This window comes from Tubulanus polymorphus, chromosome 1, assembly GCF_964204645.1.
Source record: "Tubulanus polymorphus chromosome 1, tnTubPoly1.2, whole genome shotgun sequence".
Taxonomy (NCBI): Eukaryota; Metazoa; Nemertea; class Palaeonemertea; order Tubulaniformes; family Tubulanidae; genus Tubulanus; species Tubulanus polymorphus.
In genome coordinates this window covers 22644696-22669128 of record NC_134025.1, presented here as the reverse complement: position 1 = coordinate 22669128, position 24433 = coordinate 22644696, and the positions used below count along the sequence as shown (strand labels likewise).

At 37.3% G+C, this 24433-nt stretch overlaps 2 protein-coding genes across 7 annotated transcripts in view; one reads left to right on the top strand and one right to left on the bottom strand.

Annotated features, from left to right (window-relative positions):
* The first annotated feature begins 410 nt into the window (after positions 1 to 410).
* Positions 411 to 7548, top strand: LOC141915194 (uncharacterized). The gene is made up of 5 exons (XM_074806638.1): positions 411 to 596; positions 2425 to 2551; positions 2801 to 2898; positions 3426 to 3942; positions 4847 to 7548. The coding sequence occupies exons 1-5, from the start codon at positions 411 to 413 to the stop codon at positions 5164 to 5166; spliced, it is 1248 nt and encodes a 415-aa protein (XP_074662739.1). The 3' UTR covers positions 5167 to 7548.
* A 73-nt stretch (positions 7549 to 7621) lies between these two features.
* Positions 7622 to 24433, bottom strand: part of LOC141915192 (thyroid receptor-interacting protein 11-like) — a 33506-nt gene continuing 16694 nt past the window's right edge. For 4 of the 6 annotated variants that reach the window (XM_074806632.1, XM_074806637.1, XM_074806635.1 and 1 more), the window contains 21 exons: positions 24266 to 24349; positions 23524 to 23686; positions 22359 to 22924; positions 22012 to 22186; positions 20553 to 20596; positions 18996 to 19130; positions 18516 to 18735; positions 18302 to 18353; positions 17502 to 17817; positions 17101 to 17178; positions 16214 to 16375; positions 15933 to 16005; positions 12452 to 15822; positions 12142 to 12213; positions 11627 to 11912; positions 11281 to 11384; positions 10927 to 11026; positions 9636 to 9717; positions 9239 to 9353; positions 8884 to 8997; positions 7622 to 8551 (listed from right to left, as the gene is read on the bottom strand). In XM_074806632.1, the coding sequence (XP_074662733.1) occupies positions 8162 to 8551; positions 8884 to 8997; positions 9239 to 9353; positions 9636 to 9717; positions 10927 to 11026; positions 11281 to 11384; positions 11627 to 11912; positions 12142 to 12213; positions 12452 to 15822; positions 15933 to 16005; positions 16214 to 16375; positions 17101 to 17178; positions 17502 to 17817; positions 18302 to 18353; positions 18516 to 18735; positions 18996 to 19130; positions 20553 to 20596; positions 22012 to 22186; positions 22359 to 22924; positions 23524 to 23686; positions 24266 to 24349 (6702 nt within the window). In that variant the 3' untranslated portion in view covers positions 7622 to 8161. The remainder of the gene's footprint in view (positions 8552 to 8883; positions 8998 to 9238; positions 9354 to 9635; positions 9718 to 10926; positions 11027 to 11280; positions 11385 to 11626; positions 11913 to 12141; positions 12214 to 12451; positions 15823 to 15932; positions 16006 to 16213; positions 16376 to 17100; positions 17179 to 17501; positions 17818 to 18301; positions 18354 to 18515; positions 18736 to 18995; positions 19131 to 20552; positions 20597 to 22011; positions 22187 to 22358; positions 22925 to 23523; positions 23687 to 24265; positions 24350 to 24433) is intronic. The other 2 variants (XM_074806634.1, XM_074806633.1) reach the window with 2 other exon arrangements.

Genomic DNA, 24433 nt, shown 5'->3' with positions numbered 1-24433 from the left:
TGACGTACGATCGATTTGAGTTCTAAAAAGACATTTTCTCTCCGAGCTAATATACTCTGTAGCAAGGTCGAATTAAATTAATATCAGGTTTTTGATAATCGAGTCAATAACTACGGCCCTTTGGGCCACACGAAGGGGCTGTAAAAGAGCCCGGGCCGAGCCCCGAGGCAGCTGGTAATCTTAAACTCATGTTGATTAGAGACAATAGCCTAAATGTTCACAACTTTATATGATTTGGAGGTTTCATAAGATTATTATAAGGAAAACTAGTTCGGAAGTTTTTCGCGTGTGCTACTAAGTGTCCCGGCGCGTGCGGCCCGCCCGTTAGCCAACATGCAAGACGGTCTATGTCGATACTTAATTGGTGTATTCCATATAGGTGGCAGCAGCGTACGGCAAAAATCACAAAAATGGCAGAACTCGAAAAGGTTGAGGAAGATGACACGAATATTACTGCCAAACATCACCGCTCGGTGGATTTACAAGGCTACGAGCTACTTCTTTTAGTCAAGCTTAAAACAGACATAAATTTCTGGTTTGAATGGATCAACAAATATGATCTGTTGAAAGAACGTTCGGGAATGTCTCTGCCCGCAGTAAGTTTCAGTTTGACTGTGTGAGTGATTGATACTAACTAATGTCTATTTATTAATGAATGAGAACTGTTTTTCTTGGATATTTTGTTTACTTTTTGGGGTACATACCTCATTTATGTCTTAACAGAATGCCAAAAATCGCGGACAACAACTGAATATCCGATATATTTCCAGTTCTGTACCATTTAGATGGATTGGCAAAAAGACTCCTTAAGTCCAGTTGAATGAGAGAGAAAATCCTCCATTTTGTGAAATTTCTTGAATTTTTACATTGTCACCATGCCTACGAAATGAAGTTATTTTTCTTGTGGGGTCTCAACAACTAAATCAGGGTGGCGTAGGCATGGTAACAATGTTCAAATCCAAGAAATTTGACAAAATGGAGGATTTTCTCTCTCATTCAACTGGACTTAAGGAGTCTTTTTGCCAATCCATCTAATTGGTACAGAACTGGAAATATATCGGATATTCAGTTGTTGTCCGCGATTTTTGGCATTCTGTTAAGACATAAATGAGGTATGTACCCCAAAAAGTAAGCAAAATATCCAAGAAAAACAGGTCTCATCAATTAATAAATAGACATTAGTCTAACTAGGCTAGTGATGGACAGTGATGCTTGTTAAAAAAAGATGTCACGGTACTCTCCTCCTCGTTTCGACTCATCGATGCCAATAATCTCACCAACACAATCTTGCTACGAGCTCGATAGTCCGTTACTTGTTGTTTTCTCTTTGATGAGTTGCAGATTACTTCTTACTTGTAACTCAAACTGTGCTGTCATTAAAACGGCTGTTGCGGCTCAAAAAGGCCTGAGTTGACGTGTCCCTAAACCACCACTCGGCCGTAGTCCCCAGTTAAGGCATTGATTCGTTATATCATCTCTTGCGACATTAGTCAATATTATAGTGGTGACCTTAAAACTATGGTCTATAGGTAATGCCCACTATCCTTAATTTCTAAAGCCCAAGGAGTGAGACAGAGTTTGGATTATGCTATTTCTGTGTCGTCTGAATACCAAATCAAATGATCTCTACTAGACTTGGGTTAAAACCCCTGAAACAAGGTTGTTTCAGAAAAATAAAACCCGCTAGAAGAAATAATGCAGTTCCCAATAATCCCTGGCTTTCGTTATACTTGTAATGTAGAGCACTTGTACGGTCAACCGTGGTTAATCCGTCCCTAGTTGAACTGTATAAGTGCTTATTTGCTTGTTGGATATTCTGTTTACATAAATTGGTCACGTTTTTACGTTATTCCCTTTAAAATTCTGTGTCTAATCCGTACTCTCCATAATCAGTATTTTCACTTATTCCGTAGACAAATACGCGGCCCTGTTGTCCAATTTCGACCTTATGTAATCCATATTAGCTGTATCGGGAACATACATTTGTAGTGAAAAGAATATAAACAACTGTAATCTGGGGTCTGTGGGAAATATGAGAAACTTCCGACAACACTGAAGTAATCCATAAATGTCATAGTCTCAAGCTCCTCCATTTATTGATGGTACCTGGTTTTTATATTGCTTGCAAGTGTCCTAATTGTAGCCACATTTTAAGTAGACAATTTAATCATCTGTAAATCAACTATTGTACTGGTTTATGTGCTTAGATTATAGTTTATATGGATTTGTTAATATAATTAATTTGTTGAATGATGGATTATCTGCTATCTGTATATCACTTAATCCTTACTTAAAATCTCAGTCCCGAGTGATGTGGATTAACCAAGGTTGCTCGTACCACTGACATGATTATCAATTGAAGTTAAGCTGGTGATAAAACCAGAATGACCGATTATTGGTTTTTGACTCGTTCGTATTTTTCAGGATGTTTCGTTGTGTTTGTGGTTTTTGGCCGTCGCTTTCGACTTCAAGAGAGACCGATTGTTAAATTTCATTAAAGAACAAGTCGAAGAAAGTAAGAAGAATACATTTGCTTTCCACAGAATAAGAGGTATGTTTTATATGCTCGGATCTTCTAAGAAAATGATAATAATTTGGCTAGAGTCACGAAGTGCAAATTGAATAAATACAATATTTTTGACTTGTAACCAGACTCCTGTACCAAACTCTTTATTAATGTCAGATGTTTCTTGTTTAAGGATAGGGCCTAGAGAATTAACCGAAACTAGCATAAGTTCTATCCATCTTTGATGATTGATGGACGACTCGCTGAAAATTATATATGAAAAATTCTTTTCAGAAAATTTACTGATCAACTATCTGAATGCTCATCAGTTCACGGAACTGCATCTCGATGGTATTGCAAAATACAGAGAAGAATGTACTGTGCCAACTGAGGTGAGCGATGGTAGAATTAATACCCTTCAAGAATTGAGTCAAACTTAAGAATTTTCTTACTTTTTAGGAAACAATCTATATTGCACAAATAAATCTTTCTTTACTCCCAACCTGGAAAGATACAGGGTCCAGTGAAGACCCTGCACCACCAGATGGCGTGCATAACAATAAGATAACTCCTTTCATTTGAGCAAAATACCTGAAACTCCTTCAATTTTGAGAAATAGGCAATTAGCTTGTAGTAATAGGCTCTTGCCTAATTAGAAGTCTAGTTTAGGTAGTCTTGAAAGGATGAAAATTTGCTTTTAAAACCACCAAATTAATGGTTTACTGAGATAAACAGTACGTAGTAGCCTATTTAAGAGGAGTCTACAGTAATTGGGATATGAAAGTGATGCAGATGAAATTTTCTTCAAAACTTATACCCAGGAATGACTTAACTCTAGGGACCGTGTTATTATTAGATTACACTGTTACAGGTTTTTTTCCGGTACGTATATCCATCTTTCTCGTGTTTCCCTTTTCAGATATTCCGGTGTACGAGCATCGAGCGATTATCTCTGAGGTTCAATTGTCTACACGTGATACCGCCGGACATCGGCCGTCTGACGAAACTTCAATACTTAGCGTTGACGAACAATAAACTGCAGAACAAATCGATTCCGTACACGCTGACGTTCTGCACTCAGTTGAAAACGCTGCTTCTAGACTATAATCTATTGGACGCGTTGCCCGGTTTTCTGCAACAGATCACGTCGTTGGAAACCGTTTATCGCCATGGCAATCACAACTATTTCAAATCGACGTTTATGTGGTATCATACAGACGTTAACGAACGCGTGCTGAACGTCACCGGTTCGGATTTCCCGTTGAAAGTTCCGAACACGCTGCAGTTTTTGGCCGCGAAATCTGTGATCACGTCGAAGTGGAACTTCTTCTGCAACGACGATGTGCCTTCGTTATTAAAAGACTATCTATCGGATATTTACGCGCTGTTCAACATTTGCGAGAATTGTAATTCGGCGACATTTTTTAATCAACCGGGTAAGTTGCAGTGGTAGTAGTAGTATACAAGCGATTGGTGAATGTTCTCGAAATGAATATTATAGGCCAGATCAAAAATATAATGTTTGAATCTTGATTGATATATTCTACTTCTTGGCATGATAGTGCACACAACTATTTGCTCACTCCAGATCTTAATCCGGTTTTTGATGTAATCCAGATGCCTTTCATGGTCTACCTGTACATAAATGTATGCAAAATTTGATATTTAATCAGATTTCTCTTTAACTGGAAGAATTTTCATTGATCTCAAATTATCCAGATTAAGTGTTCCACCCTATAAGGCTATATAAAATGAATACCCAGTCTAGGTTAATTCTGGTTCTATAGCCATTGTAATCAAAAGTTCAAGAACAGTCTTCGGTTAAAACCAATATTGGAACTGAATCTTTGGGATGAATGAAAAAATTGCCGACTGAAACAATTCATTCACTTAAATCAGGCAATTGACTTCAGGGTCCATACACCTCCTTGATTCCTTAAAAACTCCTAGACAGTAAAATACAAAAAAATAAGTTTCTCGAAACTCCTTTAATTTGAGTAAAATGCCCAAAACTCCTTTCCACCAATTTTGAGAAATAGACAGTTAGAAATGTTTATAGTTGTAAGGTAAACTTCGCCTAAATTGGACAAGTTGGAACCGAATTACTGGTTTACCAAGATAAACAGTACCGATTGAGTAGTCTACTGCAATTGGGATATGAAAGTGATGCTGACACTTCCTCGAAAATATTAAATGTTCTTTTTGAATGAAAACTCTTTATATCCAGGAATGACCAATCTGTTGGGCCCTGGACTTTGATAATTCATCACTGAATAAACTCTCTTAAGTATCTAAACCAATTTCGTCAATTGATTTCACATTTGATGTTTATTGTTTCAGGTTACAGAGTGATAACATTTCGCAATCCATATCTCGGCAACACGTGTGTACCGTTCCAGCATTGGGCGTGTTCGATGGACTGTGCTACGGCAATTGAGTTACCGGCCCGCGAACGACAGATGGCCACCGCTCACGAACTCGACTCGCGTTACGCCGAATACGTGCACGAGTGCCATCGATTGTCTCTTCGCATGAAAAAACGTTACCGTCGGTTACCGACGCGTGATCGCGGATTAATCTCGGAGCCCACTCCCGGAATTTTGTCTGCTGAAGATATTGCCCTCCATCAGCGACAATCAAACTGTTGTATTGTTATGTAGAGTTATATAGTCGCGTCTTCACAGATGTTTCATTGTTTTTCCAGGGTCATATCTGCATTTGACACTTTCAACGTTTGAACTGAAAAATACATTAGACCCCGATACATGTAGTAGGCCTAGTATGAATGCTGAGCAAAAAAGGGTCTCGGTTCTCCCTCCAACATTCTGATTTACTTAAGTACCCTTATTGCTGCTGAAAGGTGGAATGTTTCGTCAACGCTCGATATTGTATCTATGAAAATACCGGTACGCCATTTATCAGCTCTTGGTTATTTCTTAAGTCTTTCAGTTGTGACTAATTAATACCCTAAAGTGCTGTAGATAATTCAAGATTTGAAAAAAAAATTCCACCCCAGGGAATAATGGGCACATAGTTATAGTGTGTCTACAACGCACTGTGATTTAACCATGCATAAATATTTGTTAATTCAGTTGGTACTATAATGATTTACTGTATTTTGTGTACTGCCCAGCAGTGTTCTCCCGGTGTTAACTTATATTTTCGAATATTCATGTAACTACAATAAAACTTAAGCTGTTCATTGAGAGTACTGGGTAATAATCAAATTATTCACTCACAACTTCTCTGAATATTCCTTGATATTTCGACTCTGTATTTTCGAGTTTCTTCAGTTTCTCCAGCATACTCTATGGTATAATGCATCCAAACTTTTGGGAGCTTTCTGAAATGGGATCATCCATTCATTACGTACGCATTGGGGGAGGGGGAGGAGTCAATGCAATTGTGTACTGTAATGCTTAATGTATATGAAAAAATGGCGGTTTTTGCGTACAGGGGTGAGGGCGGGTTTGAAAAAGTCAAATTTTATGCGTACGTATTAAATGAACGATCCCAATACGGTGGTCTCTAACTTTTTCCGGGATGCTACGTACTGCATATTTCATGTATTATACTGCAGTATTGACAATGAGAAATGATTACAATTTTAAGTTACGTTATAATCGATTATGATTTGATTAAATGATATATGTATTTAATTATCCTAAAGCAGGTGCCAATTAATCAAGACGTTGACTGATATTATAGATATTGTATTAAGCTTTTCAGTAGATCTGATTTCCTGTATACATAGTATACCACAGGTCTTAAATTTCCCGAAAATCAAATGTAAGTTGTTATTATTGTTTTGTTTTCAATTGAATCTTATGTTGTTTGCAATTGTGTGCATAATGTTTTTTCCCCAAAAAAGGATACCGTTTATCGACCCTCTTTTACAGTATATCAGAAGGGACATGCCGATTGCTAGCTGTCGATGTCGTACAAACAAAATTTGTTGCCTATATCTCTGGCTCGACCTCCTCTCCGGCAGTACTGATAGATAGAAAAATTTTAAAAGATACTAGAAAGCCATCTTGTTGATCTTCCTTATCGTCAACTTTTTAGAAAGTTGTGTTGATAATGGGAGTAGGCCTATCATTTTTTTAGAATTGAAATAGATTTTATTTTGGATCATACGACTGAACTAGGCATGCACAGAATGGCTCAATGCAATATAGGCAAACAGCAGGCATTTGACATCAACAAATAGCAATCAGCATGTCCTTTCAGATTTCCGTACTTTTTTATTGTGCCTCGGAACCTAAAAGGTTCTGTAGGTTCGGCTTGTGTCTGTGTGGCTGGCAGTCAACACTAGAACATGGGTTCACAAATGTTGATGTATCTGGTGTAATTATACATATGTGCTTATAAGAAGTATTTATTGTTTTCGTTACAAAAAGCATTTTGTGTAGATATGTCTAAATGCATCTTCCTATATCAAATTCTTGTTTTGGTCTATACTGTATTTGGATGGTAGCCGAGAGGATATCCCGGGTCATTAGGTCAGCAAGGGGCTTGATGCCATGTCAGGAACTGAAGCAGGTATCAATCAGCAAAGGACTATCCCCCTTCACTAGGACAATCGATACTAGCTTAAATCACATACTCAAGGTTAGGTACTCACTAACGACAGGACTTAACAGATATTTTTTCATCCGATTGCTAAGACATCATCATGCATTAGCACAATGGTGAATAGGGGCAATTCCAAAAATGTTGATAGGTTTGTTATTACCGCAACATGACTAAAGATATTTTCATTACAATTACGATACCATCATCTTTGATGCTGTGAAAACAGGGAAGGTAACGGTACTTGAAATGTGATATTTTCAATATGCCTGGTTATCTAAGGATGATCATATTCTTCGCCCAGGGATGCAATTAATGCCCTTGATATCTTTATCAAATTTGGCTTAAACACATCTCCGGGAAACATATAGCTTGCAATCATGTCATTAAGAGGTTTCATATGATCCCTGCTAATCCTAACAACAAGACGACCCCTTGAAGTCCTTCAAGTAACAGAAGCCACCAAAGATACCGAACAACTAACTGTATGAAATTAAGAGCTGTACCCTGTACAATATTCATTTATTATTTGATATAACACGTTATGTACAAATTTACAGCAATAAATAGATTTTATATATATATATATTTGAATTTACAATAATATATTCAATAGCTTCAACCTTTTAAGACATTGAAGAAATCTCGCCCAAAATTGCATTGTAAAACAAACCAAGACAAAACATCCAAGAATTTATCAAAAACAAGCAAACGAACATAACCCCCATTCGAAACCCATTTTATGTAATTTTGATTATGGCAAGCAGATTAACCACATTAATACAACTAGACTCTGTACCCAGAGGTAGATCATCATTTCAAGCTTTACGTCTAAAACTATGGGAAATCTACCATTTAGCTATCACACACCACTGGTCCACCACATACTGGCCGTTGCTTTTTTGCACCATATTTACAAATCATCAGTGCTTACGTTAATAACTTAACCGGTAATTCGTGAGCCAGGCCCAAAATGCAAGTGACAAAAGTACAACTATTGATGATATTCGAATTGTGGTCTTTTTAAATGATATGAGAACGACGATTATTTTCTTTGAAAACTACCAGTGCGGTGAACTAGCGTCATTGCTTCTGTAGCACGTCTTTTAGTATATGACTGCTCGACGTAGCCGCATGAGAATGACCCGAGCCCGGAATGTTGTCGGCCGCCGGTGCGAGCGGCGTCATCGAAAACGACGGCGTTTCGGCATTGATTAATATGTGAGAATCGTGAGAGGTTGACGAATTCATACCGATTTGAATCGGCATGGCCGCGTGGCGTGGAGCGGAGAATGGATTGAATGCCGGCTGTTGGTGCTTATGCTGAGGTAACTGAGACACAGAATGCGATTCGCGATGGTGTTTCTGGTGCATTCTTTGTACGTCTTTTGCCATTTCCTCGGCGGGAAGGCGAATATTTTGTTTCGGAGTTGATTCATTTTCAAGAAACTTGATGAACATTTCTGAGAATGACTGCAAAACGAAACATTATATCTATATATATTGAATATATATATCAAATATCATCATATATCATATTTACCATGTTAGTAAACCCAACATGAATCTCCATGATGGCACACAGCATGTTTAGCACAAATAAATTCTATGAATTTTAATGGGTAAGGTAAATTGTTGGATAAGCAGAATAAATTGGTTAAATTCGGCTATGCCATATGCTGCAATCTGGGTGAATGTTCATAATAATTTACAGTTACACATTCATGATTTGGCAATAATTCTGAAGTACACGTATAACTTTTGAAGGGTCGCTCGATCCAACGCTTATTACAGATAACACTTACATGATCTAGAGACCTGTTGGTTCGTTGAGTCGTCCGGATAGGCGTTACAGGACTAGGTGCAGGTGAACGACGCATCCAACTTGGTAACCAGCCACCACCTGATTCAGCTCCAATCTAATATAAAATGCGAAAGATATTAATATCATAAGCGCTTTAGAACTCCGAAGAAAGCATACTAATCAAATTACTAGACTTAACAATGTAACTGTTAAGATAAAAAAGGATATATCATTTAGACCAGGGTTGTGAATTTCAATATAGAGTCAAGAAAACAAGGGCAGCACTGTCCAAAATTGCACCCACAACCGACTTAACTACATTAACATATCAATTCAATATGAATGTGTTTCCATACCTGCTGCATATCATCATGAGTAAAATCAAGGATACTGCCAATCAGTCTGAGAACTTCTTGACGTTTATTTTGCGGAGTGTGGAAATATCCCATGAAGAGATTCTTTATGACTGTCCTGAAAAGAATGAGAATCAAATGACATGAAGATTCACAGGGCCAAAAACTTTGAAATGGATCAGATAAATGGGCCAATTCTTAGCTTATCGGTCTTCAGAGTCAAGTTTCATAGACTGGCAATAACTTTAACCTGGGGGTTAACTTAATTCAGTTTCATTTGAGTTAATCCCCTCAGGTTTAAGTTGATACCAGTCTATAAAATGTCTACAACCATGCTCAGATAATTCATATTTTCACAAATGTGAATCTGGTCTTTCAAAACGATAACATTTCAACTTACTTATCAACCTTGGCTTCTGAATTCGAACTCAGCTTTCGTATTTCTTCTTCAGCCTGTTTAGCAGCAGCTTCTCGAAGTTGAACTGCAATTTGAAAGAGTATGACAGTTATTAAAGATGGGCATATTGAAAGCTGCTCTGAGCAGCACAGAGCAAAGAAAGGAAGTCGAATAATATAAATATCAACACTCGTGTGAATGAAAAAAGAACAAAAACGATTTCGAATATAACTTCAATTAAATTCGTCAAATCCATGCATATTCGCCATCATCATGCTGTTAATTGCTCACCATACTATGAATATCACAAAAGGTACTGAGAAGTGGTATCAGTACCTGATGTAATACTCACAGCGTGGGAACATCGTCCCATCCTCAAATCAGCGGCGCTCGAATTCACATCCACGTCGCGCGAAGAAACAGTCCCTCGAACAACGTGATCATTGTTATTAGTTTTGAGCAAGCTTTTTGTCTAAGTAGTAAAGTAGTGCATCGTGTTATTGTGCATGCTGGGAAAGCCAACATTTGTAGAATCCCAACCAGTAACCTGAGCAGACATGTGCGTTTTCTACTCAATATTACCAGCTGAGATTACACAACTATTGGCAGCTAATAACTACAAGCCACATGGGCGAATAGCAGTCACACAAAGCAACAGAACACACATAATAGATAGAACAGCATCCTCATCAATATCCTGAACGCGTATCCGAGCTCACTCTCAGTGTGAGCAGAAACTTGCCGAGTACGAATATAATATATTTCTAAGCGGTTAAATGATATGCAGAATAAATATGTATATTATCAGCGCTACGAATTAATGTTGTTAGAAGCCGACATTAATGAAACCTCGGCGGGCAATTGCGAGTTCGACGATCACTCCGAATTACCAGCTGAGATTAAACTAACATTGGTAAGGTTAGTCGCATCCACGCATCCACAGTTCATATCTGAACAATCCAAACTGCCAAGTACATGTCCCCGCGTACGCACAAAGCAGTTAAGTACTTCATACAAAAGTTAGTCCTACCAGACCAGAAATTTCCCTGTACATGTGAAACACACTATATTCAAAGTTTGTAACTCAAGTATTTTCTTAAGCCAATAAAAATACTGTTATTATGGATTTGACATAAAATATTCCCTTCAAATCAAATATCTGAGTTAAATCATTAGTTTTTCTGTAACTGTTAGTCTTATTAGGATTTTAAAATAGTTCAAGATACTAAGCGAGTAAATGTTAATTTGGCTAGATGACAGGCACAAAAGCATACGCAGAAAAGCATAAATTTACCTTCTTCTTTCAAGGCACCGATGATTTCTTCTTTTCTATCAAGTTGTTCGCTAATACGGGAAGCAGCCTCCAATGCATCTTGTGCATCTCTGACTTCGTCCTACGAATAATGATGGCAAAACTTACATACAAAAACATAATGATGAAGAGGAAGTTGATATCTTTCATTATCTTTTGTACTCATTCGCAAATACCCCTATCAGAATCATTGCATTTAAGTCTGTTTGCGATACATAATTCAAGATAAATACGAATGGAAATTATTGTTATGAAAATGAAAAACTGATTCATAGCGGTTTCACATTAGGTTATGTGCGATAAGCTACTAACTTAATATAAAATCAGGTAACGTACTTCAAGTGAAACTATACGTTCTTGTAAACATCTATTATCCTTAATGTTGGCAGCAATTTCGCGCTGATGTTTCTCAACTTCAGCAGCCAGTTGATCGTCTTTTTCTGAAAAGAAGAAGATGTTTCATATTTGTGATAAAATGGCACGCGACTGGTATCTGTAGATTCCCACCCACGGTTATGTCTGCTTGTAACGTTATTACCACCGAGCAATGATAAATTGACATTTCTATCAATTCGAATCTAAATTTATCACTTCAGCCAACTTCAATGTGACCTTCACCTTATACTGTACCTGTAATACAGTTTGACAACTAATTCAATGCAAGAACAATGAATGCACTCACCTATTTGGAACTGCTCCAAAACCATTTGCAGATTAGCGAGTGAAGCGGCGTACTGTTTTAGATGCTCTTCTCGCTGAGCAAGATGGTGCAACGCGGTATCTCGTTGTTCAATAACTAGATGTAGCTGTTGCTGCAGACCGTCGACCTGTTCTGAAGCGTGTTGATTGGCCGACTGGATCGCTGACGACGACGATTGCGCTCGATCCTCAGCCATCGCTAGTTTATTGCGCAGTTCCTTTTCTCGCTCCTCAGATTCTAAGGCTTCCTGGGTGTATCCCTCTTCAATCTATCAGAAAAAAAGGCTCATTGTAATATCCATTCCAGAAATAGCGCATTGTGTTTGTATCACCATGGATAAACTTTTGCTCCATATATCAATTCGTCTCCGGTGAATTAACAAATAGAGCAAAATTTCAAATTACGGCGACCTCAATTTCTAAAATTTAAATCAATTTTTGCTTGAAACATATTTTACATTTCATATCGTATATTCAATTAATTACTATTTTGCATACCTGTATTAGGTGGGTGCGCAACCTGTCCAATTCCTTTGTTAACTTTTGCTCTCGTTCGACATGGAATTGTGCCTGTAATGATAAAAACCCCTTCTTAAAGCTCATCTTGAAATAGTATTCAAAAACATGTTATAGAGTTAATTCAGCAAAGCTTCAAGAAATCTACAGATTTCAGGTCAATATTCAATAGCAAATCGAAGGTTTTATGATAAGAGTTCTTTTTCCAATCATTTAAACCCACATATAAAATTATATCGTACTAGATACATTATGACAACATTGAAAATCAATTCGCAATCATTTGACTAACCTTATTTTGAAGTTCAATAAGTTCAGCGTGCTTCTGCTGAAGGCTTAAACTCATTTGGTCCCGTTCAAGTTGGAATGTTTTCGCTTGTTCCTGCAAAATTTCATTTGATTTCATCCATTGTTCTATGTCCTCCTTGTTGCCATGACGTTCGCCCTTCTCTTCAAACAACTGAGTTAAAGTCATCTGCTTTTCTTTGTAAGCCTGAATTTCGAATTCTTTCTCTTGCAGCAACATTGTTAATTTATTATGACTTTCTTTTAAAGCAGAGACCTCCGACGTTTGACTATTAGATCTTTTTTGAGTGTGTTCGATTTCCTTATTAGAATCTACTAACTTTATTTCCAGCTCTTTCAACTCAAAATTCAGTTTTTCTATTTGTTTTTTTAACGAGTGGATCTCATTCTCCTTATTTTTCACCTTCAACTCAACAGTCTCAATCTTTTTACTGAGTTCGGAGACAACCTTGTCCTTTTCCATGATTACATCATCCTTCTCTGAGATCACAATATCCTTCGACTTGAGACACTGACTTAATTCATTGATTTCACCACATTTTTCATCGAATAATCGAATATCGACGCTTTGACCATCCTGACTAGACACTAACTCTTTGAATCGAGTTTCGAGTTCTGAATATTTCTGTTTATAGTTTATCAGCTCGTTTTGAGCTTTGAGCAATGTTTGTTGCTTATCTTCGTATTGAAGTTTTAAGTTCGCATAATCCTGTTCGAGTTTATCATGTTTCTCTGAATCCGCTGATATGACATTAGACAACCTCTGCACCTCGGCGTGATATCCCAAACTCTCCTGGTGTTTCTGGTTCAACGCTGCTATAATTTGTTCCCGGTCCTGCTGATACAGTGCCAACTGTTTTGACAGATTTTCCCGCTCGAGTATCAAATCGTTGATTCTGGCACCGTCTTTATTTTCGCCACTTTCCTGCAGCACTTGTAACAGTGTGTCATTTTTCTGCGCTAACGATTCGATCTCTAAATCTTTATCACGGATTATCTGGGCGAGTTTCTTCACCGTTTCTTTTTGCATGTCTTCATTTGGATTTGAACGATTCATGATTTCGTTGTTGTCTTTTTGCAATTTCTCGATCGCGACCTTCTCCGCTGACACAACATTCATCAAACGATGAACTTCACCTTTCAGTTTACTAGCTTCTCTAGACTTTTCCGTCATGACAGACATCATCTGCTCCTTCTCCATCTGTAAGAGTCTCACTTGTTCATTCAGTTTATGAATTTCGAGCAATGATTTGTTCCCGTGTGATAGAGATTTATCTTCTAGCATTCGCAACAACGATGAATTATTGTTTTTCAATTCGGCAATGATTTCATCACGGTCAGCTATTATCTTTTGCAGAGACGAATTATCATGTTTAGAAAGATGTATATCATCATCATCATCATCATCAAGATCTCCATTGCAAACAGCTTCAGTGTTAATATCATTATCACAGATAACACCATTTTCAGATGATATGGATTCACGCGATGAGACCGCAGACTTCTGGTATTTCGTTAATTCAATACTAATGTTATCGAGTTCCTCATCTTTTTGAATAAGATTTTCTTGCAGTTGAGCAATTTGATTCTGTAACTTAGTGATCTGGCCTGTAGATTCCTCCTTCTGTTCATCAAGAGTCAACAAATCAGACTGCAAATCATTCACTAACTCAGTTGATTTTTGCAATTCGTTGTTTTTATCTACTAGTTTAGAATTCAACTTCGTTATTTCACTTTCTAAATCGGTTATAATATCCAGTGTCTTAGCATCAAGTTTTTCACAGTCCTGTTCTGATAACAATTCATTTAGATGTTGCTGTAGTTTCGAATTTTCCTCTTTCAAGTTGATGATTTGTTTACCGAGATCTTTGCTGGCTGTTGCTTCACTCATCAGCAATTCCATTCTCTCTGCCTTCTGTTCCAGATCTGCGATAAGTTTCCCATTATCCTTTTTAAGTTCTGTTATCTCCAACTCTCTTTCATTCAAAAGATCGGTCAATGGTTGTTGTCCATCTATTGTCGACTGCAACAGCTCTTTGCTGTCTGCTAAATCTGATTCTAATTGATCATTTCTACCCTCTAATTCACTAATTGCAAGTTCTTTCTCATGGTGTAAATTCATCCAACGATCAACCTCCCCTTCCAATGAACTCGTATCGAGTTGGCGGATTTCTTTCATCTCCTGTATATAATTTTCAAAATGCTTTGTGGTATCGGACACCTTCTGTTCTGCTTTAAATACATCGCCTTCTAACGTCATCTTCTCAGATTTCAGGGCATCAATGATCATTTTCAATTCACTAATTTGCTTTGTGTAATCAACTGAACACTCCTCTTTGCGCAAATCTGCCATATTATTCAGTGCCTCATTCAGTTTTTCATTCTGGCTGCTTAAACTGGAAATGCTCGTTTCGAGCTCATTGATTCTGGTTTCATACTCAGCGTTATCGGTTAAGCTCCTATCTAATTCGAGTTTTAAACTCCGTACCTGAGACTCAAAATCTGCGGATGTATTTTTCGTTGATGTGCTATCAGCAGACGACGTTTGCATACTTGACTGCAATTGCATATTTTCCATCTCCAAATCTTCTTGTCTGCTTCGCGCCTGAGTAACCTCATCTTCGAGGACAGAAACGCTGATTTCAAGATCATTCTTTATCATCTCTAAACTGTCATAAGCATCGTTTTTGTTACGAATTTCAATATTCAGCTTTGCGCACTCCGATTTCAAGACATCATTTTCTTCCTTCATCGAGGTCAGTTCCTTAATGAGATCATCCCTGTCTGACTTGAGCGAGGTATATTTATCGACTAGAGAATCAATTTTTTGCCGATCTTCCGTTTCGAGTTTATTTGTATCATCAAGCTGCAATTTCAAAGTTTCTTTATCTTTCTTTGCACGCGTTACATCGTCATTCAAGTTTAATATCTGCTGCTGCAGGTCAGAGTTACGATCCTTCAACAGCTGCCACTGTTCGTCTTTATCTTTGCCGATAATGGATATTTCCTGATGACATGATTCGATTTCAGTTTGTGCTTGGTGTAAATCTTTCTGCAGAACTTCTCGTTCCGAACGCAATGAGTTACATTCGCGTTTAAGATCGTTGATGCGCCGTTCACATTTTTCAGTTTGCTCCTCGAGAAACACAACCTGCTGGGACAGATTTTCGTTGTTTTTCAAAAGACTGTCCCTCGTTTCCAGTAATTTGTCGATGACTGTTTGATGTTGTGTGTCCAATTCTTCTAAACTCAACATTAGCCCATCCCTTTCACTAGTCAATTCATTGACAGTAGCTTCCTTGTCGTGAAGTTTTTGGCTGAGGTCATCGATTTCTTTTTGCAGTTCATCCAGCGGATCTGAAATTGAGAAATTGAAAATGAGTAGGTATCGCAATTTCTACCGGAAACATTTTTCCATAAACGCTCATTCACAATTCATTTGTATCAAATAGGTATTATCTATTTACCTTTATCAGCTAATGAAGCTTTCAAGTTATCATTACTTCTTCTCAAATCTTGCATTTCTTTCAATAGTAACTCCTAAAAATACATGACACACTTATTCGATATAAATCTGTACGATGAATTATCAATAAATAAAGAAATCTTTAATGCTTTCTTTTAGTATGTCTATTGCGGTTGGTTATATCCTTAAGTGACATGCAATAAGATGCAATAACTTCAGAACTCTTCATGATTAGAATATTCTATGATACATGTATATGAAAATGCAAAAATTGTATCGAACCTTTTCTGAGGAAAGTATATCACGCTCATTTTCAAGCAGGGCATTCGAATCGGTTAGTAATTGGATTTGCTGATACAACTCATCTATTTCCGAGCTGAAATCGCTGAAGCCATCGCTGGCATCAACAACGGGCTCCAAATCTTGATCTAAGTCCGATAGATTCTGTAAAAAGCAGACATGCAACGTGCTCAACAATCAATCGATATACATATAATAAACCTCGGTTAAAATGACTTATACGATGACATACACATTCTAACATGCATTAATTAGTTCAGCAAAAGCAACGAAAGAAAGAAAAATTGTTAAAATTCATTAAAATTGTTGCTTAACACATACAAAGACATTAGCGACAGAAAGCAAAGAAAACCTTTATGTATTTTCACTTTTCGAAAGGAAGAAATGTAAAGTTTGATTGATTGAATTGTTATTATTTTACACGTGCAATTGTCACAATCGTCACCTTCTTTTTTTTTATTTGAAGAGAGTCAAGTAATAAGAATACGTACGCACCATTCAATTAAACTCTAAATTTATTTTGTGTTACTATGGTAATGGACTTCAAAATCGCGAAGACAAAACTATTTTTACGTTTCTAATGCGTCTAAATCAGTAGTAAAGTAGCATTTTTATGTTGAAATCATACGCACAAACTTAAGTAAACATCTAAATATACCGTCTGTCAAGGTAACTCAATTTCCTGAGGAGCTCATGCCAAAAATAACCATGACCTTTTATAATTGGCATAACAAACTAATTTTACTTTATTCCACAAAAATATTTAGATTTTTCACTTTCTTTCATGCGTAGTAGATAGAAATAAAACTTATAATGAGATATTTTTCATAGACATATCTAAGAAAGTGAAAACAAGGTGCGAACCGTACCAAATCGTCTTGCGGCTTGGAGCCCGTTCTTTTGCGGCCCCTCCTCTCTTTCGCTTTACTTTCTACCGTGACAAGACCCTACACAGAACAAATACATTGTGCGAAATTGTAATCAGATGCCAAAATTTCATAAATCATCAACGCAATAAACTTTTTTGAAGCATTAGCATTAAAAAGCAGTAATTGAAATGTACAGCTCCTAATTAAAATCATTGAGAACAATCGAAGACAGATTTAGTGAATTAGAGGAAAGGAAAAGTAATATCTTTTTGCTTGTTTAAAAACTATCTTAGAAAAACTTTTAAGGGTAGTTAAGGTTTATGAGGTATTATGGATATTGCTATTAGATGCAGTTACAACAATTATCATATGATACACTGATATATTCCTGTAGAGCTCACCTTTTCCGCTTGAGCGACAGAGAGAGATTCCTGTTTTTCGCGAATTTTATTTTGCAATTGCTTCAACACGTTTTCCAACGCTTGTTTCTCGCTGTGCCAGTCGCAACGCACCATTTCGAAATGTTCAATTTCTTGTTCGTATTTCTCCACTTGGTTCTCAAGAACTCGCACATGTCCGTCAAGTGAATGGTTGCCGCGAATATCCGATGAATGTTCGGAAACAACCGATGACTGACCGTTGGAGGAATCATTGTCGCTTGAAGGTGGCAGCGGCAGTGGCAAGTTGCCCTTTCCAATGGGAGTACTCATAAATTCACTTAAATAATAAAGAAACGCAAAACATGAATCGAGAAATACATGATCAGTATATTCCTGGTTACGCATTCTAAACTTTTTAACTCTTTCTCATCCAGTCCAAAAGCTGTCAGACCTAGAAACTAAACCTGAAATGTCTAGTTTCCGAGCTATTGACTTCCAACAAGGCTGTAGAACAACGGGCAACAATTTTAACTTTAACCCAGGGATTAAAGCTGATTTGGCCCGGAGCGTATCCACATGTAAACCACTGATTCAATACAAAATGATGCTGTGACAAAGCTTAGTGAGAATCCCTCAGAACCAATTAAAATTCATACGCAATAGTTTGACCCGTGCTAAAAGTTGGCTCAGGTCTGGTCACACATTTTTGGTTGGGCCAAAAATGCTTTTGCCATCGCAACTGAAGTCACTATTTAGGTAAACCTCAGTGTTTAAGTTAAAACTGTCTATCCCGACTCAATGACATTCATTCGGATGATTACCTTTGTTGTTCAATATTTTCATCAATGAAGCCCGAGACAGTGAGATTAGAATCTGAAAGAAATCAAATTATGTAAGTAATTAGATCTTTCTTTCCGCTTCAACAATGAATGAGGGATCATTGATTTATTTCAAACATTTAAGGACTTATATAAACGCAATGAACACTCCTCGCGTGATTTATTTCTCGAGTTCGAAATCAAATATCAAATTCACCTGATCGGGTTTTATCTCCTTGGAATTCGGCCAAAACTTTTTCCAAATCCGACACTCGATCCTTGAGCAAAGTGTTTTCATTTTCCAAATTTGATATGAGATTTTGCGTGACGTCCTGCATACCGGCATTTCCGATACCTTCAACCAACTGCGCCGTTTCATCTAAAACTAACTGTTTCTCTGCGTCTAATGCTTCGATTTGGAATTTCTGTCCAGTTTTCTGCGCATCAAATACAAAAAGTCAATGTTGCGAGCTTCAGGCGACAAATTCAATGTAAAAAATTCCTATCCATCCAAAAATTGGTCAAAACTTCATCTGAGCAGGTATTACTAGTAGTTAAATCGCTGTAGTAGTGTTCAAGTGGTAACTATTAGAGTTTTACAGAAAAAGCCATGATCAGCGCACTACTGCCTATTACATATCCCCAGCTTTTTGACCAGGAATTAAACTGAACCAGAAAATGATTAAATCATTTTTACCTGCTCATCTAGGTCACAGAGTTGATTGATAATTTCAGATTTCTCCTGGGCAATTTGCGAGCGTTGCTGTAGCATGTCCGTTTCCAAGCGGTCTTTAACATCTTGTATGTCTTTCAAAGTGCTCGACGCAACAGACTGTAAAACATTATTAATTCATGAAACACCGTAATTTCCACGAATTCCGCCATGAATTCTGAACATTTTTTACATCTATTCATCAATATCAATAAAATCCGTCTGGTAAAATAAGGATGGGTAAATTTTTTGAGAAATATTAAACATTTCAGCATGTTGAATAGAAAATATCTCTACAGACTTAATTACATATATGTTACTGATTTTCGCGTTTCTCACAAAGTGAGAATCTAAATGATTGAAACGCAAGTAATTTTGACTGTTATTAATTAGTAAAGCAGCACGCGAGACTACAATTATGTACTCGGCATTAGTACCAAAACCAGGGAGGAGTATGTGAAGCTATGATTGACATTGGAGCAATAAATTTGAATAGAATATTTCGTACTCATACTTTCATGGATGCAATTCATGAAACGCCTGTGCAAGGCTGAAATATATACCCCCATTTAAAATCTCTTCGATTTCGATTTCATGTTATATATAATATATACACATGATATATTCATTCAAAATAGTATGTACATTTTGTCACAGAATGAGATTTCACAGAGATACACCATGGAAACCACATCTAAATAGAACGATTCGAAAAATTTCCACAGGGCATAGACCGCGTGCATCAAACCGTTTATATAGCAGACAGTCTTTTGTCAATTGTAATGCCATAAAACTTAAAACTCTAGGCAATATTCGCTTTGAACTCGAGCTTGTCATTGACGATTCTTTATAACCCGATAAATCATTTCGTGAATTTAGGGATAATCAATTCGCTTATGATCAAAAGAGATTGATTTAATAATAATAGGTTGACATGTGCTCGATTGATACAAATGTATGATCCAATATAAATTTTCCTTTAAAAAATCTGATTAATTACATAGGGAACAAACCACGGTCAATACATGGAGGCTGTTGACCAGAAAGTGTGACAGTAGTTCAAGCGATGCAGTCACAGGCTTGTGCAGTAATTGTATGCAGTAATCGCTATGAAACTGAAAACAATGCAACTCAAAATCACAGAAGCTCATGATTGAAGAAACCGATATCAATCAGCAAAAAATACCTGATTTCATTTCAACTTAAGTCTGATAAGCTCTAGATATGAAGGTTCATCTGCTTTTGATAGAAATAATGCAGAGTAAACATGAATAATAACGTATTAGTGCATTGTCAATGCTTAAAACCGACTAAGCAGATTCTAAAAACTATGAAAATTTTGCTGAAAGTTTGCTGTGTGTAAATAAATAAGAATTTATCCACAAAAGAGTTTATAAAGCCAGGCATTTGAATGGGGCAGCGGTGTGTAGTAAGTGGTAGCTCGTGTGTAAACAGATATGAATATAACTCAGGTGTATATACATGATTTGCATCCAATTCAGTCAAGAGTCTGACACGTGTTTCTGTCAATTCGTCGCCCACCTGTTGTAAAGATGCTTCCAATTCTCCAATAGTCGCCTCGTTTTCTGAAAAATCAAGACCGAAATTCATATAAGTCATCGTTAGCGCAACGCGGATTTCGAATACTGGCTACGCCAATGAATGGCAGTGATTTTAAAGAGGTTCTCTTATATTTGGGATAAAACAAAAAGAGAATGAGCACTGAACATAATGTACCATCAGATAAGGTAATGTCAAACATCGACAGTAGTCAGATAATTCAGGTCTACGACTGAAAGTATTTGGTTCCTTAGATCGATCGATTAGAAAAAATGTGTACTTTATTGAAATATCTTTTTAAAATCTAAATTGAATTTCTGCGGCAAATTGGATATTGATTCACCTAGACTGTAAATAATCTATAACTCCTACACTTATTTACTATAGGCAGTTGAGAAAAAAAAAGATATGTTGAACATGCAATGAAATAAATATGTCTATAATACATATAGAATGAAGCATCGGATCTAAAAATATATTTCAAATGGGAAATCTATATTTCCGTAACAGTCAGGCGTCTATGACAGTTTTGCCTAGTAGCAAATATATCGCGAATCGTGGCAGCCAATGAGAATGGGACACTTCAATAGCAACATGTACAGTCTACATGTATATCGGTACAGCTGCAACCACTTAATCCAAACACCTGTGTGCAGACCACTGCAGTACGTCGCATACTAATTTACTAAATTTGGAAAATTCATGTCAACTATCATGACTCTCAATCGGTTGATTGTGGAGAGACTTTTCCAAAAGTAAAAATACTAGAATTCTATAATTGAAGCACACCGAATGTGAATTTTGATCTATTGAAATTCATTTTGAATAAAGTATTATATTTACTGGCAATTAGAATGAATTACTAGGCCCAAAAAATTAGTTTTCATCTTTTTGTTTGATCTAATTCAGTCCCAAGAACTCTTGTCATTTCTATAGCATCACTGGAACACCTACGTAATCACGCAACATTAAATTTGGACGTACAAAATTCTGTATTCATTGATGATTCTATGCATCTAATAGTAAGGGGTTTTTTCAATGTGCTACGCAGTCAGCACAAACCTCTAGATAAATTTTAATCTAAGGCACAGCTGTTGAATTTGCATATAGTAAAAGTAATGTGCTCATATGTATATTGTATTGAACAATTTAAATACGATCACATGTACCAGGTGTTGCGTAGTCAGTCAGCCATCTTGATAACGATGAGTCATACTTTTGGAGGCGGCGGACTAACTGTATAACGCAGAATACCACGGGGAGGTGACATATGTTGGCCTATACCTGTCTTCATGATGTGAACAATCGAAATTAAGATATAAATGTAATCATCTATGATGATATTCATCTATAATCATATTCATCAGCTCGGCTTTCACCGAAATTGCACCGAATGACTGTATTCTGAGTGTAAGATCTTAGATTATCTTTTCATCTTTACCTGATATAGTTTGCTTCAATAGTTCAATTTCTAACGCGTGGTTCGTCCAAGTTTCTCGTTGGTCGTTGAGAGTTTGAAGTTCAGATTCGAGGCATTGATTACTCTGTATCAACTGTTCTTCCTCTTCCTGCAAGCGATGAATTTCGGCGTGAAGGTCAGCATTCTGCGACACCAACTGAAGGCAAGGATATTAATCGAACAAAAATAGTAGATTAATACATCCACACATGTTTCACGGGCTTAGCATGAATTCGTTAAGTAATGCACTCAAGAGCGAATTTTATGGCAACAATATTTGAATAGATTAACAACAACGTAATAAATAGATTCTTTGAATGCATGCGCACCTTCGTATTCTCAGACTCGGAAAGATCCAATTGACACTTAAGCTGATTAGTCGAGATGTCTTGTTCGCCCGACTTATCTTGCTGCAGTCGTAGTTGCGAGTGAAGTTCTTCTTTCTGTTTAATGACTAGTTCGATGTCGCGCGCGAGTTGCTCAGATGATTCCTGCGTTCGTTTAAGGTTATCGGTCAACAGATGTTTTTCCGCGTTCCACTCCAGTTCGTTGTCGCGTAATTTCGACGAGATGATGTCAAGTCGTTCTCGACACTTTTCCAATTGAACCGTTTGCTCCGCGCGCATCTGTTGATGCTCTTCGATCGACCGTTTACAGACATTCAACTCATCTTCCAGCTGTTTGCAGTTGTTTTCCTTTTCTTTCAATTGCGTCTGCGTCGCCTCGTTTTCTTCAATCGCATTCCGCAGCTGATCTCTCGCTCCTCGAAGGTCGTCGTTCGAGTCATCAATTTTCGCCAGAAACGCCTTGTTTTCGTCTCGCAGTTTCTGCAACTCGTGCACCAGTTTCGAACGTGTACCGCCGTCGTCTTCACCCACGTTGCTCGCATCGTCATCTGTCGACAGCGAAAACGCCATGAAAAAACGGAATCATTATATCGTATTACACGCGATTCAATCGCACGCCCAGCTAGAATTAGTTCATGAAAATTAATTTCGGTAACGCAAGCAGGAAATATACATCGTTGAAAATCATTGTCTACGCGAATCTATGAATAATACAAAAACCGTCCGGGTTTGTAGTGTGTAAATATGATATCATTGCTATGATTCATGAAAAGCTATAATTACAAAGAATGAAACTTCCGTGTGTTCGAAAATAAAATGCAATTTCACTAATGGCATACACCATTGATTTCCTGCATGACCCTACCCTATAGAACAGAACAAATTTCCTTCCTTGCACGCCTTTTCTTCCTTCGAACACCGGTAATTACACGCCTGTGCATTAATACTTGATCGCCTATTCTCGACGCACGAGAGGGGCGAAAAAAATACATTCTCAAAGTTGCCACGGTCACGAAAGTGGAGCCGATGAATTATTTGTGAGGGCAAGTAAAACGTGTAACGTGTACGTACGTTAGCGATCAATAGCAACAGGTAGTTTATACGTAAGCGAATAATCACATTTGCGAAATGTAACAATTGAGCTTACCATTGAGCAATTCGTGTAATTCGGCGATTTTATCTTCGTACTCGACGACTTCATTTTTATGGCGCTTTTTCAAATTCGCTATTTTCTGCGAGTGCACGTTCTGAAGCGTTGATAGCTCCTGTTGATGTTCGTCTATCTGACCGTTCAGTCGCTGTTGAAGATCCTGAAAACGAAACGACTACGATATACCTATCGATTGTTCTGGGACGATGGGGTTAGCCCCCACATAACTCATGAGTGGTATGCGTTTTCTATGGACATTATCAAGCTCCCCCGATAAAAGTAGCCCTTGATCTTCGTATAATTGTAGTAGATATCCGACAAAAACTGGAAAAAAATGAATTCATACACAGCCATTTAGTTGCATAGCTGGGCTTAATTGAGTTGTTATATTTATCCATACTCATTAGCGTTGATTACTAAATACTCGGCCAATGCGTATAAGAGCATTTATCGTTTATTAGACTGATTTATCATTTCGCAAAATCCCAAGACTATCCATTTTCTTGCATAATTGTACAATATGTTTGAAGTTACATGTTTTCCAATGACGCGTCAAGAGCCGCGAGCAAATATTTAAGGCTTTTATAGCATTTTGTGTGCCGATCTGCTCTGCATATTTAAATAGCAAGTCTAACAAGACATATTTCACAACAAAGACCAATCCGAATGTAAATAATCATTTAAAGTACCGCCTAAAGCGGAGCGGGCATGGGGTCTTCGAGAGTGCGGTTAAGTTTACCTTAATCTGGTCCCGTAATCTGCCGTCATCGTTCACACTGGAAACACTGTTAGAACCACCTTTCTCATTTTCTCGCTGGTTATTCTTTAAAAAAAAGATTACGACAACAAAGAATGAAATTATGACACTACAAAGAAATGGATTTCTATACATAGTACTATGTAGTAA

Excerpts from the sequence above, each read along its gene's own strand:
- LOC141915194 (XM_074806638.1), top strand. The coding sequence starts at position 411 with ATGGCAGAACTCGAAAAGGTTGAGGAAGATGACACGAATATTACTGCC. Across the intron at positions 597-2,424 it reads CGGGAATGTCTCTGCCCGCA|GATGTTTCGTTGTGTTTGTG; the intron begins GTAAGTTTCAGT and ends CGTATTTTTCAG. Across the intron at positions 2,899-3,425 it reads AATGTACTGTGCCAACTGAG|ATATTCCGGTGTACGAGCAT; the intron begins GTGAGCGATGGT and ends TTCCCTTTTCAG.